Below are 16,443 nucleotides of genomic sequence, written 5' to 3'. Positions count from 1 at the left end.
TGACCCGGAAGCCTACATATCTTCTCCGCTGTTCAACTCCGATAAAATAGGGAATGCACTTTCCTGTCGGCTTCATTGGGACAACACCACCTGCTGCAGAGTTTCTGTCTTGGGCGAGCTGCGAGGCCGTGAAAGGGTTAACCGCGCGGCTCGGACCTGCGACCCGCGCTGAGTTTCGCAAGAGAGGGGGGTGGAGTCTGACCGCCCGCCCCCCTCGCCCAGCCTCGCCAGCTCATTGGCCGGCCGCGACGTCACTCGCGGCGACTGCGGCTCCTGGGAGCTGGGAGGGTCCGACTGGAAATTTAGTGTCAAAGAAATACTCGAGGAAAGAGACAAGTTGCTGCCGGTTTTCCTGTTTTTTAAACGCCTGTCGGGTTTGGACCTGCGGCGGGACTTCGGTGACAGGGGCCCCCTTCAGATGCACAATGCATTCAATAAGGCAAGTCAGTGTCTTATTGGCGCGGGAGCTTAATATTTATTCGTTACGGACTGAGTTGTTCATTCCCAGCGATGTGCCATGGAAACTATTTCAGAAACGTGACGGTTTTGGGGGGGAAGAGACCTCGTTAAGTACTGAAGTCACCACGCAAAATTAAATAAAAACACTAAATTCAATAGGACGCCAGGCGTGGTTGTGCCGGAAATGGTTTTCGTTCGTTAGTGCTCGGTCAACATACTTTTTATATAACTGAGCGACAATGTGTAATACTGCTTTTGTGCATAAGATACATCTGATGCTACTGTAATAATTCTAGTTTACAGTTAAAAAGGATCGCGAAGCAAAAGGTGGGTTCTGCGGTCCAGTGCAACACGGAGCAACCGGCAACGATGAAAATCGTATTAAACCAGTACAAGTTATGGACATTTAATTCTACCTTAGCAACTGAATACGGATCGACTTGACTTATGGGTTTGTGTTCTACAAAAATGTATTATATTTTTAGAAGCTGTATTTTGCAGTCGCGTTTGTTGTCCTGACATGACATTTACCGTTCTCCCCTTTTGCAAAAGCAACGATTATTGATTAAGATGACCCAATTTATCCATTCATTGTCTGTGCACAAGTTACGCTTTCTGGCTCTGAAACCCCCTGCAATACACGGTAGTAGACGTCACACGTTTTTTTTTTTTCTCCACCCGAGGATTGTTCAGAATGTGATCGATCGTGGCGTCTCGTCATCCGCTTTCGTTTAAGGGACACCTTTCACTTTCTAGGAACTTCTTCTGTGGTCCGTGGTCGTCCACTGTGAGGCTGGAGGGGAAGACGGTGCTCATCACCGGGGCCAACACTGGAATCGGCAAGGAGACCGCGAGGGACCTGGCTAGGAGAGGTATCATGCTTGACTTTATTCCTCTGTGGATTCTTGTCCCCTGGGTTAGCGCAGCCTGGCCCAGAACTGTACCCCCTGCTGCCGGGGCCTCTGAAAGGCACCGCTCAAGAAATGACTCCAGCTTTGTGCACTTAGAAAACCAGAAAACAGCACAAATGCTACCTTTTCTGCTTTACCCGAAAAACGCCTCTTATACTGTCGATCTACTGTGTAGCAAGCTCTGTGACTGGCCAGTGTCTTCCAGTTCTCCAGTCCTCTGGATAATGCAGCTCAACCATTCACACCACAGAACACCTATCTCGATGTTCCTATATCCAGATGGAAACGTAACATTGCTTAGACAAAGGTCCATGTTCTCCGAAGAGCGGTGCATTTCCAAAGTACACACAGTTCAGGGTACTTTGAATAATCTGGAGATGAAAATAGCATTGGATATTTTACAGCTGCAAGATAATCGTGCCATGCTCTAGAGAATACAGTGCAATTGAAAACAAGTTTTTTTTTGTATTTGTCTGTATGTAGAAGCCGGCAATAATCTGTACAGAACAAATGTGCTGCCTGGGCTTCCTCCCACTGTGAATCTACTCGATGTGTCAGTGACAGCTCTAAGTGTGAGATTAAAGTGCTTGGTGAAGGATTGCTGGTCAGTGAAAGAGCTAAATTACCATGTGTTGGTCTTCTTTCTATTACAAATTTAGATCCTTCAACAGGGTTTTATAACACATTGAAACGACTTCAATGTGGTTAACAACTTTCATTCGTTATTTCTTTTTAGGTTTCCGGTGTTTTTTTTGTCATTAGCGGGTTGCCTTAGGAGTAGGGAGGGATGAGAGGGGAAGCAAGGAGGGTCCGTTTCATTCTCGTTTTAATTTTGTTGGAAAAAATACATCAAAAATATAAAAACATAGATTGCTCAAAACCTTATGGTGTGGTATATTGCTGTGGAGGAATCAAAACATTGCTTCATTTCTAAGCATAACATCATCATAAGACTGGGGTTGCGTAACTCTTGTACGGAAAAAAAAATTCCGAGACAAGTATCCTTGGTGGCAGCAATGCGCTTCCGTACCCTTGCATAGTAGCGCACAGTTAAGTAAAATATAATGACAAAGCCAAACTCTATTTCCAGAAAGTGGAAATATGAGGAAGTGTAGGTATAGACGTCAGGATCAAAACCGAAAACTCGAGTGAAAATCGACTTGTCAGAAATCCATGACCTTTAACAACTGGGTAATACAATTCCCCACAGAGAACTACATATCTGTTTGCACTTTTATTTTAAAAAGTGCTGTTGACCATTGCTTCTTGGATTTTATGTTGTAAATAAAGATAAGTCCTTCTAGCACCAAAAATACACTTTTATTTCCGCTTTGTTTACTCCAGTGGAAAAGAAATAAATACCTGAAAAGTAATTCTGAGCATCAGCTAAATCGTGAAGCTTGACTGTCCATCATAGTGTCCCCCCAGCCTATTGTGATTCAGCAGTCACAGAGGAAGACGATTGTTTAACTGTACACTGTATGTCATAGTCCAGACAAGTCACCCTGATTTAAATGAGTAAAAATCTTTTTAAAGAAGGGCCTTGAGTCTCTACAGTTAAAAAGTGAAAAATGTTTTTCAGTTGTAGCTGTTTTCATGCAGGCTTCTCGTCAGACCCAGTCTGGTGCACAGAAAATATTGATGAGTTTTGGCTCTGGGAATCTCAGCAGGTACTACTGCTGCTTCTCGGTTCAAAGTCCAGGGTTCAGGTGGCTCTCCGTGAAAATCAGTGCACAGCTTGCACTGCTGAATGACCTTGCAAAATCCCGTTCTCTGAGGCACATCCTGGAGATCCACATGGTCCACTGACTGAAGAAAATAAAACGCATGTGATACAGAAAGTTCACGTTACCTGGTTTCGAAAATGGGAAAGTTACTGATTTAAAGACAAATAAAAAGGGGGTACTAGGGGTTACTGGCTCTTTTCATTTCACGTGTGAGCAATTCAGGACTAGAAGCCACTAGGAACCTCTGTACCACCATCACCCCTGCTTCAGTCTTGAGTCAAACACATTAATGTTACGGTAAATTCAAAGTCATTTGAGACATGCCTTTGGATCACAGTCTTTGAAGTTGCTCCTTTCCCTGTTGGCTGTATCGTGGTCTGCCATGTGTGACAGGTCCCTGTAACCTGTCAGAGAGGTGTGGAGGACCTACCTGTCTGCACCTGAGTCCCCGTCACAGGGTACCTGCTGTAACCCGTAATAAAGCCGATGGTTGAAACCGGAGCTGAGGCTGGGCTGACCCTGGTGTAAAGACCTTGAGTTAAACTAGTTTCATCCATAACCTGCTTTTGCCTCACTGGATGCGCCTACAAACCTACTTTTAAAAGCTGGGAGAGCAGTGTTATTCTTCACCCTTGTAAAGGTCAGCCTTCAGGGAGGGCTAACCCTGTTTCAGGCGTTTTAAAACCCGCAGCAGTGCCCTTGGACCCTATGGGAGATGTTCGTCCTTTCCGTTAACTAACCTCAAGACTAGCCCATCCGACTAGTCATCAAGAGCCTCAGCAGCCCCTAGTCCTCCGTCCTTGCAGAGACGGGTCTCTCAGCCGGACACCCGCCCGCTCGCTCACGTCCTCCTCCTCGCCAGGGGCCAGGGTCATCATGGCCTGCAGGGACCTGGAGAAAGCCGAAGGTGCACAGAAGGAAATTATCCAGGACTCTGGAAACCAGGAAGTCGTCGTGAAGAAGCTGGATCTGTCCGACACCAAGTCGATCAGAGAGTTTGCTGAGCAGGTTAACAAGGGTAAGTCTTCCGCAGCACAAATGATTGATATGATTTTACTAGGCTGAACGCCACAGAAATCAGGATTTCTGGTGCAGTGAGCCTCCGTGATTCAGATTAGGGAATTTCCTTGGCACTGTTATGTACTGTGTATAATGTAAATCACTTATTCCTGCTCTAGAGGTTTTGAGACAAAAGGCAAAGTGCTCAGGAAATGCAACCAATGAAGCAAGATCACGTGACAATATTGTAGTCTAATAAAACTGTCTATTCCCATGGGTGTGTCAAGTAACAACGTGTGTCAATAGGCTTTTCCTTATTTCAGAGGAGAAACAAGTCAACATACTTATTAACAACGCGGGGATCATGATGTGCCCTTACTCCAAGACAGCTGATGGCTTTGAAATGCAGTTTGGGGTCAATCATTTGGGTAAGAGCACCTGACATGTACAGTAGAATAAGGATATGGAATCTCTTCAGTTCCTCAAAGTTATTGTTCATGCTGTATAGAATTAGCCATTTATAATGTAATATACATTAGAAAGGTTTTTAAGGGTCTTGATCTCAATAACAGCGTGGGTTCCTTTGAGGTTTGGGGGTATTTGATAACGTATGTCTTAATCTTTAGGCTCATGTACCTGTAAGCCTGGTACTTCAATCACTTTACTCTGGTAGAATCCCCAGCTGTGTACACACAAGCCACTTTGCACCAAAGCATCAGTCAAAGTCGTAATAACATTCCTTAAAACCCATCAAGTGTTTTCCATGTTAATTATATATTTAAAGAATTAACTGAAGACAGGTATTTAAAAAGCAACCTTAGTTTTTCCCAGGAGTCTTCTATCCAGGTACTGACCAGGCTCCCACCTGCTGAGCTCCAGGGGGCTGCCAGCTGGGAGTTGCAGGGTGATATGGCTGCTGGCTGCAGCACAAAGGCTGGCTCTAAAATAAACATTGCTGTAGAGTTGGTAGCTTTCGGTCTCATAACAGCTATCATCTGATGAATCTATCGCACCGATGAATAACCTCCTTTAATTTTTACTCCTGTTGAATCTGCTAGGGCACTTTCTGCTCACCCACCTGCTGATCGATCTGGTCAAGAGAACGGCTCCGGCCCGCATCATTAATGTCTCCTCGATGGCGCACAGCTGGGGCAGGATCCAGCTGGAAGACATCAACAGCGAGAAGAGCTACGACTCGGTGAGGGCCTACGGCCAGAGCAAGCTGGCCAACATCCTATTCACGCGGCGCCTGGCGGAGAAGCTGCAAGGCAGGTGCCCTCAGGTTTCTGCAAGACGACAAGTCCACGTGACAAGTACACGAGTTGTCAAGAAGTATATTTCCTTTAGAGGTTTTAACAGCACTTGTCTGTCAGTTTTCCCATGCTGCAGTAGTTCAGGTTGCCAGGGGGCAGTGGGATTGACTGGCAAGCCCCCTGAGTGTGCAGCTTGACCCAGGACTGAAGGCAGGAGGTTCACAGCAGGGGTTTGGCCTGCAGGCTCAGCTTTCAGCTCTTTTAGCCACACAGGCAGCTTGGAAACATTTTTTTCTTTTAGTACAGGATCAGCCTGACCTTGTCTGATCAACACCGGTTTAAAAGTAAACTGTGCAGTGCCCCTGAGTAACCCAGAAGTGTTTCTGATTAATTGTACAACTAATCATTGGGAATGAGACCCACAAATGGGGCGGTGCGATGGCTCTGTAGCTAAGGATCTGCGCCCGTGGCTGGAAGGTTGCCGGTTCATATCCCGCGGCCTGCAGAGGAATCCTACTCCGTTGGGCCCCCGAGCACGGCCCTTAACCCCAAGTGCTCCAGGGGCGCCGTATAAATGACTGACCCTGCGCTCTGCCCCCCAGCTTCTCTCCCTGTCCGTGTGTCTCATGGAGAGCGGGTTGTAGTATGTGAAAAGACACATTCCTAATACAAGAAATTGTATATGGCCGATAAAGTGATACATTTCTTAGAAGCACAAGCTCTACTGTAAAAACAGACTTCTTGGGAAATCCCTCAGTGTGAATATAAATCGTCCTGGTTTGATTTTAATAAAGGGTAAAGGGGCGGCGGGCTGGCACATTGCCAGTGCTCCCTTCCTCATGGGCGCCAGGGGTCTGACGCCGAGAAGCCAACCAGACCTGTTCCGCACGTCTGCGGAAGAAGAGCCCTATTAGAAGCACAGCCAGGACGTGCGGACTTCCCGCAGTCAGGCGCCCATCACTGTCCTTACTCAACCCCGCTCCCCTCCCCCACCGCAGGGACCGGCGTGACGGTGTACTCCCTGCACCCGGGCGTGGTGCAGACAGAGCTAGGCCGGCACCTCGGCGGGCCCATGCAGCTGGCCATGAAGGTGGTCAAGCCGTTCTCGAAGACCTCCGTGCAGGGAGCTCTGACCTCCATCTACTGCGCAGTGGCGCCGGAGCTAGAGAAGGAGAGTGGAGGGTACTACAGGTACTGTCTGCTGGCCGTCGCATGACTTCCCCCCTGGGAATTGGTCAGGTTTTCTGTTGTGCTGAAGCACGTCCGCTTGGCTAGGACAGCCTGAACAAGTAGGACAATGATTCTAAAAGGAACATTCATACTGGTACGCACTACAGCTGCAGCTCTGTTTCCCCCATTTGCACAATTCTGCTGCGTGTGTGCTTGTATAAATCTTTCAGGCTGCTCTGCGTATCGTTCGTAGCTTCATCCTTCAGGGGTAGGAAATGTGTAACAACCACACCACAAAATCACGTTCTTCCCAACTAATTTTGCAACTCTTTCCACTGAAGGAGACAACGTCTCTGTCTCGTTTCCGAGGCCTTTGTCTTGTGCTCTGTTGCCCCCTGAACAACACGCTTGTATGGCCAGCGGAGCCGAGGCATACTTTAGGAACCTCGTTCTTTGCTTTCTTTTTCGACAGTGACTGTGCCCCAGCATCCTGCTCCAGAGCTGCTAAAGATGACGAAATGGCCAAGAAGCTTTGGGACTCCAGCTGTCAAATGCTTGGGATATCATGGGAGTGACAATACGGAACTGGAACTGCTGTGGGTCAAAACAGTTTGTAACCACTTACGGTTAATGGAGACAAGGAAGATCTAGGACTGGATTAGCACTTTTAGGCTGCTTAACAACTGCAGTGGAGTATAGTGTTGTCTGCCATAATGACCGATGCATCGGAAAACTAAAAGAAAACCTGATGCAATATCAGCTCATATTGGTTTGCTAGAATAGTTTTCAACATTAGGGCCTCTTTATCCTAAAGAGTCTTTTTTAGACAAAAAATACAATATATATAGAAGAGAGTTTTATTATTTGGGTGGGTGGGGGAATTCACAGAATTTATGAAGAAAATAATTACAACATACTGTAACATTTTTTTCCACAACCATGTTGCAGTTTAGGATTTTTATTTTGATGAAGTATACACCGGAAACCCCGTTTTACAAGGAAGTATGAGAGTATGTGGCTTAGTGTTTATTTTTTTCCAAATACTGCGTTTTCCAGAGAAGCCCTCATACAGAAATGTAAATGTTCGGAAATTTGGTTATTTTTTACTGTTCAAGTTACATGATATTCCAACTTTTGGGAAAAGATTCTGGAAGTCCTTTGTAAGAATATATTTTGGTACGATCAAAACGATTTTGCCTTAGTAAATAAAATGGTATTTTACTTTCCGGACTTTTGAGTTTTTGTTTGGCTAACAAAGACCGTCACTTCTAGTCGCTTTTCGTTATATAAAAGGTGGCTTGACGTTCAGACAAATTGTTGGGTTTTATTTATATTTTAAGTGCTAGCTAGTTTGCATAAATGTATATCCATACAAATATTAGTCTTATATGTATGACGTCATTTTGTATAGTCTCGTGAAGATTGTATAGTAAAGCAATAGAATTCGATGGTTTAATCGCATAATATGAAAACAAGAAAAAAATCCAGAGAAATCGCAACAAATGAAAATCCGAGAAAACCTTTGCCGTGTACCATCATTTAATTCAATTTATCTGACACAGACTTTGTAAATATAAAAACGCAGTAGGTGACTAAGCTATTAATATTAAGAAAAAGCACAGCAGACATAATTTCAACTTAAAATCAACTAAAAAACGCTCAAGTGTAAAAACATTGAAAGATGTCTTCGTTAAATTCTGAAACACAGTATGCTCTTCATACCACCTCGAAATGCACTTCTGTTATAACTGTTTGAACGCAACTCTCAAACTAATATGAATTAATACTTCGAGCGTCGCTACTCCCTTTATTTACTAAATAGATGCTACTTCGTAATCACTTCCGCCACCATCCGGGACTCGGACAACCCCGGAAATAAGGGATGTACTTCCGGGGTGGGTTTCCAGTCGCACATGCGCACTGTGGGGTTTCGTAAAGCGACGTCAGCCTTTACTGCGTTAAAGAGGCTCCGTGCAGCTACGTGGCTTTTCTTGTGGAGGAAGACAGCGAGAAATCTGAAGTCGGAGGAGAGGTTTTCATTGTTAACACAGGTATGAACTGTGAAGATGTTGGTGGGTTCAGGAGCACAAAACAAAGTCTTTGTTGTGGTGGGAAATATAGGTAAACCTGAGGATTGTATACGTAGGAGAAACCGATAAAATGTGATTATCGAGCTGCGTTGTAATAGACCACAGTTGAGGCCTCTGGCGAGTGAAAACGCAGGTATCCTGAACTTATACGCATCTGTAAAAGTGCAGCAGCGTCCGAGTTGGTGTTAAATCTCGGTTTAATTCGGTTGCAGTGGTATTAATGACCTCGGCCCGGGCTATGTTGTGTGTGTTCGTGGCAGCTCGTACAGTGTTGATGCCCGCAGTCCGAAGCTCCGGGTACAGTGTTACCTTGTTGCTTCACTTGCAAGAAAAACTGAGTTTGTCTGGAAGTGAGAGTTCTCCCCGTGACCTGGTTTCTGATCATAACGCTACTGTACTGAAGACGTGAAAAAAACGCACCTCTGTATTTCGCAGTTTAATGATACGGCTCTTTCGTAATGTTCGTGATTTATATTCTCGTTACTTTTTTTAAAAAAATTAAATGCTATTCGGTTTTGATGATCACAAATTGATGTAAAAAAGTTATCTTGTGCGTGATTGTTTTGAATCGAGGGCGATGTTGGTGTTTTTGTGCCACGCAGCTAAAGTAGACTGAATACCCTCAGTTGCTGAGATAGGGTTACAACATGATGTTATGTTGGTTTATAGGTTATTCATTTAGATAACCTCGGCCTTCTTCTCTTGGTTACTTATTGGTGTATCGGGTTATTTTGTTAGGGACGATTCAAAGAAGTTAAAAGTGACTTTTTCAGCCAGTATGGTAATAACGAAGCCGTGTTGTGAATATAACCCATGCAGCCTATGTGGCATCTTTGCAGCTGACTGGCGTGAAGATCTCATCCTACCGTTTCTCGAATAAGGGCAGGGTGTTGGCCTCGACTCCGTGGCTGTGTAGCTTGTTCAGTAGGGCGTCCTGTTCTTAAGGCTTGAACGCGTTTCCTTGTAGCTGGATGAAACGTGAAGTGGAAAATAAATTGAAAACGGGTGATGTTTCGCTGTCACCTTCTGGTGAGCACACATTGGGTCGGAAGCCTTTCGTCCTTTTAGGGCACGCCTTAACATTGATCTTGCATGTTAAGGTAACATTTTAGGAGGAATCTGTTGCACCATTGGGTTTAATGTGGAGAAAATTCCTTCAGGCGGTTCGCCTGAACTCCCGCTCCTCCTGCGCGTCTGAATTTGGTGCTCTTTGTGTTATCCAGCCCATTAAGATCAGCCGCCATGGATCAGGTGATGCAGTTTGTGGAGCCCAGCCGCCAGTTTGTGAAGGACTCGATCCGACTGGTGAAGAGATGCACCAAACCAGACAGGAAAGGTAAGACCTTCACTCTCCAGGCAGCAGAAACGCAGACTCCCCGCCAGGCTGATGGAATGTGGAGGCAGATGCCCTGAGTTTCAGTAACACATTACCCGTGTGCTCTTCTAGCTATTGGTGCTGCCTGGATACAGCCAATGCTCCCGTGAGGCTTGCAGTGTGGATTCGGTCAGAGTCTTCTATCTGGGAGCATTGCTGTTTTCAGAGCTTGCTTTGAAGTGACGAGACGTTTGCAGATGTTCTCTGCTTCAGCATTATTTAAGGCTTTATTTAAGCAGATCTGTGTCTGCCCCTTATATCATCTTCTGCATTTGAAACCCTCCTTTATAATTGTGCTAACTTTACCTCTTCAAGTTTTTTTTATCTCTGAGTGTAAGGGCCCTATATAAAATAATATATTATTCTCTTTTTGTCCTGCTCTATCCTGCAGACATCTGAATGTTTTCCAAGGCTGTAAGAAACAGATACTTTTCTCATGATAACATTGAATGAAATGTAGACCGCACATTTGAATTTCAGAAAGGAGATCAGGCTCCTTATGTACTGTAAATTGGGATACTAAAAGACACTTGGTTCATTTTTATTAATTTGAAAGTAATGTTCAACAGTGAAGCTTGAAAAACAGGCTTAGAACACACATTTTTTTAGACTTCTAAGTAAATGTAGGTTACAGAAGGGGAGTTAGTAGCCCATTTCATTGAGTTGGATCACATTGGCTCAATGATCACTAGATTTTCCCCTGATAAAGGTTTGGCAGATTTTCCTGAAGCCCTCAAACTTTTATACTTTCTTGTCCTGTCTCATTGTTGACTTCAGCAAAGCCACATGAGTCTTTTTTCATTTGTGGTCTGCGTTGGCTTTATCCTACCACTTCACATTCTCACCTGTATATAACACGTCATATTTACTGATGGAGCATCTTCAGGATGCCTGGCAGCTTGTCGTCTTGTTCTGTAGAACTTGACTCCCAGCAATAAGGAAATCTGCTTTTAACCTTTGAATCAACCTCTGTAGTCTTAAGAGCTGAGCCCTTGCATACCAGAAGGTTGGAGTTAGGTTAATAGTAGTTTTTGACGTGTAGTAAAATTGGCAGTTCTGATTAAACTGATAATCAGTATCTTCATGTTGTTGAAGTACGTTTTTTCCCCCCATCGTTAATGCGCCTTCCCTGTTTTCAGAGTTCCAGAAGATTGCCATGGCAACGGCGATTGGTTTTGCGATCATGGGGTTCATTGGCTTCTTTGTTAAACTGATCCACATCCCCATCAACAACATCATTGTGTAAGTGTTTGCTTCCCCGTCTGGGCTGGGTGTTGTGATTTACTTATACACTCGTCAGGTAACCTAGGAAACATTTTCTAAATGATTATTTGATCAGAAATGAGTATAAAAACAACCACAGAGCTTTGTCATTTTTTTTATTGTTAAAAATTGAGGTATATGTGTGGTAAAACGTGATGATGAATAGAATTTCCTCATTGACAGTATCTGGACAAAGGAACTTGAAGTGGTTTAGTTAAGCAGATATTGGACTGATTTAAGTTAAAGTTGGAGCTGGATTGGAAACCTACAGACACCAGATCAGTACTGGAGAGCTCTGGTCTAAAGAAAAGTACATTGCTGATCCTAAATCATTACCAGCTTTTCATGCCTTTTAAGTTGGACGTTTTGATTTGAGAACCTCCTATTTCTCTTACAGTGGTGGTTGAGTCTTTGATCTGATGACTGGCTGGCAGGGGACAGAGGATTGAAGACCTTCAGTGGGGGGTGGTGGGGCGGTGTGGTGCGTCACTTTTACATTCACTGTATATTTGTATTTGGCTGTGTTAATAAATGAAAACCCAAACTTGTGGCTTTGCATTCCTTCGGGGCCCTGTATGAGAAGATTATAGAAGGCACAGGATGTGGTCACATCTAGGGCCATGTCTTCTGTTTCCTGCAGATGCCCATACTCCAGAGCAGGGGCTGGTCTGTCCTCACTGTCACAGGCTGCCTTGTCTCTTGGGGATGATGTGACTCATAGGTGTTGGAGGTGCTGACTAGTTTTCCAAATTGAAGTAGCTGATTGTCTGAAATGGAGAAGGAAGCCCGTTAGACTTGACATTAATTGAATCAAATTGCTGACTCTTCTTTGGAAACTAAGATTCAACAAGTCATTTTTAGTATTTTAAGTCAACTCCTTAAGAGTAGATAACCTGCACTTGGATATGTTGCAGATATTTTATTGCCATCGCCACTTCTCAGTTCAAGGCCATGTGAAGAAAATCTTCTGTTCCCCTCACAAGTGGCAGCCCGTTTGTAAATCAAGTAGTTTTTAGCTGTAGGTAAGGTGTGAAGAAACTTTGCAAAGGGCTCCAAGCCTCCTTCCCTCAGCATGCATATTATGCTCTTATTTCTGTTCAGAGAACTCTTAGGTGCCCAATTAGTGGTGTCCGTATGACACTGCATTGCACTAATAAGTGTCTGTAATGTACAGGTTCAACTGCGCCCCATACAACTGCATCACCATAAATTAGTTTATGGTCGGAATTCTTTACCATCTCCCCATCCGACATCCTAAGAGCCGTAATAATAGGGCCCTGCCAAGCATCGGAGATGTGATAATAGATCAGTCTGACAGAATCAAGAGATCAACTGAGAACCACCTCTAAAGAATAAAAGGAGTGCCCTTGTCGGTCCACTTTAAATCTCATCAGGAATTGTTATAGAGCAATAGCAGTGCTATTTCTGAAAGGTCTGTTTCTGCTTGGATCAGTTTTCAGTTCAGCAAAGGAAGGAATATACTTGAAAGGCCTTTTGGAGTATATAGAGAGGTTTTGTAATCCTGTACATATACAGTACAGCCAAAAGGACGATGACAGTGTAGCATGTTACACGCCTCACAAATCAGCGAAAGGACTAAACCACCTACAGGTGGCCAGCTCTTTCAGGCTCAGAAACCTACCATTGAACACAGAATTCAATGAGCAGGCGTCTCCCAGCTATGGCTCTGTTTATTCTTGTTGGTACCGTGGTACAGTTTTCGTAACACTAAAGGAATAAACAGTGTCCAGCCAAGCTCCTCGTCCTCCACATGACAGGACATTCGAAAGACACCAAGCACGTTAACCCTTGTGCCAGAGGGAAGTTTGGCCCCAGTGTTCTCTCTTTGCAGCAGCAGACTGGTGCAATGTGCCGTTCCGCTTGACAATGTAGCAGAAATCCACAGAGCCCAGCAAATCCTTCCAGAAGACTGCTATTCAACAACCAAAGCTTGTGCACAGCTGTTCCTTTTTTTCCATTTTTGTAGATTTTTTTTTTTGTAGAACAGCAGTTTACTATGATTTTGAATATGCAATCGCTCCTGCCATCTTCCCTTCAATCAGGACAAATAGCTTAATGTGAGCGCTGCATTTTATCACCTGCTGAGTTGTTTAACTTCTTTTGGTTATTTATAGAAGATAAGCAAAACCCCGATATACACAAATACTAGGTGTAATTATATGATAAACGTAACAATCCACAAAATGTGGTGTGAATAAACGGCACTGAACTGTTTCACTGGGTTTGTCCCAATAGGTCTTATTTCGCATAAAGGGCCAAAATCTTTTTGTAAGCTAAAAAGTATCAGTGGTCTGCCCTCTAGTGGACAATAAATGTATAGTTTATTCCCAGAGATGTTTGTAAAAACGATTCTTTAGGATTCAATCAAATGCACAACAGTACAACGTGCAGCAGTATTTGTAGGCAATTAAATGTCTTTTCTACGAGCTCACTGCGGGGGGGATTAAAATTACAAAATAAGGTTACATCATAATAATAGTGCAATAGAAATGGAGTAAAATGAACTCAGAGAAAACTCAATATAAATTGAGCAGTTGTGTGTCCAGGGTGAATGCAATACATTATGTCCAAGTAGTGCAGTATGCAGAATACAGTGAAAACTGTGTCCATGTAGCCATTACAGGTGATTTGCTGAAGGAGCTGCAGGTTGGCTAGCAGTCTTTTAAGCCTTTGTGTGGATGTGTTGATTTCTCATATCTTGATTTTACATCTCTTTTGGTTGAGGTCTGTTGTTTTCAGGTCTGTCTCTCATTGTCTTTTTCTATCTTATTGTTCATACAGATTTTCTTAATATCTGACAATAATTTACTTTATGCTGCTGGTACAGGACAAAATAAATAATTAAACTTTAAGGCCTGTGTGTCACACCTTGAACACTACTGATCTCCCTATTGGCACTGCGCAGCCTGAAGTCATACATTGCTACAATATAAAAGGATCCTTATTGTTAAAAGTTTCTCATTAAAAGTCCTTGGCAAAATTTCTTTTAGGAAGGCTAGTTTTTTTACTTGACGTAGTTTTGTAACTCGCAGGGTCACCACCTGTACAATATATTTAGGTTTTGTATTGAGCTCGTCTTTTTTCTATGCATGTGCCTCATCACAGTCAATTAAAACTATTTGCTATCCTTTCAGTCCCTTTTATCAGCAATTTGAAAGTAAAAGGCACATTCAAGCAGAGGAAAGCATCTGAAAAGGCTAATTTCTTTTTCTATTCATTTAAAAAAAGAGGTTAGTACTTAACACTCTAAAATGATATAATGGGCCTTGGGAAACAACCTGCGTGCTTCCTCCTGTGCTTGGTTGGCCGAGTTTGTGTGTCTGTTCTGTTATATAGTGGACAGTTTCTTTTGAAAATGGGCACAGGCAGATACAACGAGCCTCTCAATGCAGTTTCAGGATGGAGGATGACCTTTTAGGGATGTCGCAAAAATAAATGTTTCAATAGGTGGGCATAACATCAGTTATCTTAAATAAACAACCATAAAAGACTTGGACCATTTTGAGATGTTCATTAATTCTTAGTGATCCACTGAGCTGCTGAACTCATTCAACACACATCTAGAAGTCAAAAGGTTAATAATTGCAGGAACTAGAGGAGAACAAGGTCCTTGCTGGAACAATCAGAACTTTTTTTGTCCTGAATATCAGACCTGTGATGGAGGCTGCATCTGAGTGAAAGTACACAGGAAGTGTCCGTGTGTTCTGGTCATCCGCAGCAGCGGGACAGTCACCTTCAGCTTTTAATACAGCAGATACTACAGACAACCCAGAGCCATCAGAGTGCTGAACTGACTTCAGCAAGACCAGCTGCTGCAAAAGAATCTGTCTCAGAAACATTACTTCTGTGCAGGAGCCTTCTGCTGTATTTTTATATTAGATCCCCAGAAAGAAACAAAACTCATATTTTCTCTAATGTGTCCGATACTTTAGTTGTTAGCTATCACTCTTGAAGCCTTGAAATGAACTGAAGGGAAATTGCTTCCTCAGATGAAGAACGTGACCAGCGAAGTTTCTTCCTTTGTAAACTTCATTGTGAAGTGGTGGAGGAGTATGTATGTCTGATACCAGAAGTGTTGGGACAGCAGGCGAATAAGGAGAGGACAGCTGTGTAAACTGTATTGAACAGGGGAAGGCCAACCCTTGAAGCTGATGACATCCCTCTACACTGGATAAGTGACCAGAGCCACAGCCTCCCTCTGCAGCACAGTGTGCCGTATAGCATGGCTCCTGCTGGCTCCGTAGCACTGAGGGCAGGACTCAAGGCACGGGAGCAGTGCAGGTGCAGAAGAGGGCTTTTTTTTTCTTTCTTTCACTTCATAGGAAAAGTCAGGTAGGTATCAACTAGGCAGTGGCAGTTCACAGCGGCAGGGTTTTGCTCAGCCAGGAAATATCCAGCCTGTACGATTGCGAGATAACTGTAAGATATTGCCTTCTCCTTTTCCCACAGTTGCTGACTGGTAACTAAGCTGCTTTCAACACTGAACTTAAAGACCCCCTGTGTTGTCCAAACTGTTACTATAAAAGTCTGCCTTGAACCCCCATGTCACTGGGTCTCAGAAGTTCAGCAAGGCTGAGCCTGGCCAGTCCTGGGATGGGAGACCTCTAAGGCAAACCAGGCTACTGCTGGAGAATAGAGAGTAATACTGCTTTCCTGATATTGCACTACTAGTAACACTTTATTTGAGGTGTAAAGTATGCAGACTGTTGTATACTGTACTCTTTTATCTGTCTCTCATGTGACCAGTGGCTTCAGCCATTTCACTGCCTGAGAGAGACAGGAGGATCAGACAGCCTGACATACTATAAAGGCTGACATACAGGGCCAGCTGGATGGACATGAATCGAATTTACTGATTAGTTGAGATGAGCTAGTTGTCACTTATGAGTAAGGTGGTTTCGAAAAGCTCCATCATTAAGGGCTGCGCAGGAAACATTTTTTCCCTCTTCTCATGACAGACACTGCGAAAGACAGCTCATTTATCGAGCGACACTAAATCATACACAGGAGCAGACGGAGCTTTTCATCGCATTTATCAGTTTAAACTGCAGAGTAAGGAACCTAGCCCCATTTCTTCATGTAACAAAAAATCTAATTTGTCTGGTTAAAGTCCTATTACCCTTAATTTCCAAAGGGCTAATTTTTCCTCCTTATGGCTTTTTAGTGTCGACTCCC

At 43.8% G+C, this 16,443-nt stretch overlaps 3 protein-coding genes across 11 annotated transcripts in view; 2 read left to right on the top strand and 1 right to left on the bottom strand.

Moving 5' to 3' along the window:
* The first annotated feature begins 256 nt into the window (after positions 1-256).
* On the top strand, positions 257-7,749 carry LOC148657655 (retinol dehydrogenase 12). The gene is made up of 7 exons (XM_088644177.1): positions 257-439; positions 1,216-1,331; positions 3,960-4,115; positions 4,420-4,524; positions 5,155-5,364; positions 6,348-6,540; positions 6,992-7,749. Exons 1-7 carry the CDS (start codon positions 426-428, stop codon positions 7,092-7,094), a joined length of 897 nt encoding a protein of 298 aa, XP_088500303.1. The 5' UTR covers positions 257-425; the 3' UTR covers positions 7,095-7,749.
* Positions 7,750-8,410: 661 nt separating this feature from the next.
* On the top strand, positions 8,411-11,791 carry sec61g (SEC61 translocon subunit gamma). 2 transcript variants are annotated; one of them, XM_088644191.1, is made up of 4 exons: positions 8,411-8,570; positions 9,833-9,945; positions 11,124-11,226; positions 11,645-11,791. In XM_088644191.1, exons 2-4 carry the CDS (start codon positions 9,852-9,854, stop codon positions 11,652-11,654), a joined length of 207 nt encoding a protein of 68 aa, XP_088500317.1. In that variant the 5' UTR covers positions 8,411-8,570; positions 9,833-9,851; the 3' UTR covers positions 11,655-11,791. The 2 variants fall into 2 exon arrangements, with proteins under 2 accessions (XP_088500317.1, XP_088500318.1); XM_088644192.1 differs by lacking the exon at positions 11,645-11,791 and having other exon boundaries at positions 11,124-11,230.
* tpk1 (thiamin pyrophosphokinase 1) overlaps positions 11,347-16,443 on the bottom strand; it is a 117,631-nt gene continuing 112,534 nt past the window's right edge. For all 8 annotated transcript variants that reach the window (XM_088644181.1, XM_088644189.1, XM_088644187.1 and 5 more), the window contains one exon: positions 11,347-12,014. In XM_088644181.1, the coding sequence (XP_088500307.1) occupies positions 11,860-12,014 (155 nt within the window). In that variant the 3' untranslated portion in view covers positions 11,347-11,859. The remainder of the gene's footprint in view (positions 12,015-16,443) is intronic.

Source organism: Lepisosteus platostomus, chromosome 8 (assembly GCF_059453375.1).
Source record: "Lepisosteus platostomus isolate fLepPlt1 chromosome 8, fLepPlt1.hap1, whole genome shotgun sequence".
In the NCBI taxonomy this organism is placed as follows: Eukaryota; Metazoa; Chordata; class Actinopteri; order Semionotiformes; family Lepisosteidae; genus Lepisosteus; species Lepisosteus platostomus.
Note: the sequence above shows the minus strand (reverse complement) of the source record. Positions and strands in the feature narration are given on the sequence as shown.

What these genes read in the sequence shown, in the direction of transcription:
- LOC148657655 (XM_088644177.1), top strand. An exon ending in CCTGGCGGAGAAGCTGCAAG is followed by an intron (nt 5,365 to 6,347) that starts GCAGGTGCCCTC and finishes CCCCCACCGCAG; the next exon opens with GGACCGGCGTGACGGTGTAC. An exon ending in GAGAGTGGAGGGTACTACAG is followed by an intron (nt 6,541 to 6,991) that starts GTACTGTCTGCT and finishes CTTTTTCGACAG; the next exon opens with TGACTGTGCCCCAGCATCCT.
- sec61g (XM_088644191.1), top strand. Translation starts at nt 9,852, where the DNA reads ATGGATCAGGTGATGCAGTTTGTGGAGCCCAGCCGCCAGTTTGTGAAG. An exon ending in CACCAAACCAGACAGGAAAG is followed by an intron (nt 9,946 to 11,123) that starts GTAAGACCTTCA and finishes CCCTGTTTTCAG; the next exon opens with AGTTCCAGAAGATTGCCATG.